Source organism: Mycetomoellerius zeteki, unplaced genomic scaffold, assembly GCF_001594055.1.
Source record: "Mycetomoellerius zeteki isolate Tzet28-1 unplaced genomic scaffold, Tzet1.0 scaffold89, whole genome shotgun sequence".
In the NCBI taxonomy this organism is placed as follows: Eukaryota; Metazoa; Arthropoda; class Insecta; order Hymenoptera; family Formicidae; genus Mycetomoellerius; species Mycetomoellerius zeteki.
The window spans coordinates 647,271-647,506 of NW_017257924.1; the positions used below are offsets into that span (position 1 = coordinate 647,271).

The 236-nt window shown below is 46.6% G+C and overlaps 1 protein-coding gene across 3 annotated transcripts in view; it reads right to left on the minus strand.

The window, feature by feature from the left end:
• Positions 1-236, minus strand: part of LOC108730336 (protein tramtrack, beta isoform) — an 8,858-nt gene that overhangs the window by 7,020 nt on the left and 1,602 nt on the right. Inside the window, exon 1 of one of the 3 annotated variants that reach the window (XM_018459960.1) lies at positions 97-196. The exons of the other annotated variants lie outside the window; for them this stretch is intronic. Within the exon in view, the coding sequence (XP_018315462.1) occupies positions 97-193 (97 nt within the window). The 5' untranslated portion in view covers positions 194-196. Of the gene's footprint in view, positions 1-96; positions 197-236 lie in introns of those variants that run through there. 3 annotated transcript variants of the gene reach the window in all.

Consider the following 236-nt stretch of genomic DNA (forward strand, 5'->3'; position numbering starts at 1 on the left):
ATATATATATATATATACACACAAATAATAGTCTTCATATCGCTTGCGCGGAACAAGGCAAACGATGAATTCGTTACTCGCTACATCGTTACTCACTCCACACGCGTACCCGCGCCATCTTTCCTATTTTCTTATTTTTTTTTCCTCCCTGCACGAGCGGCCGTGCTACCAAAAGCCCGCGTGTGCGCGTCATGCACGATGCCGCGTTTTAACGGGTGTGAGTAGTCGAGTACAAG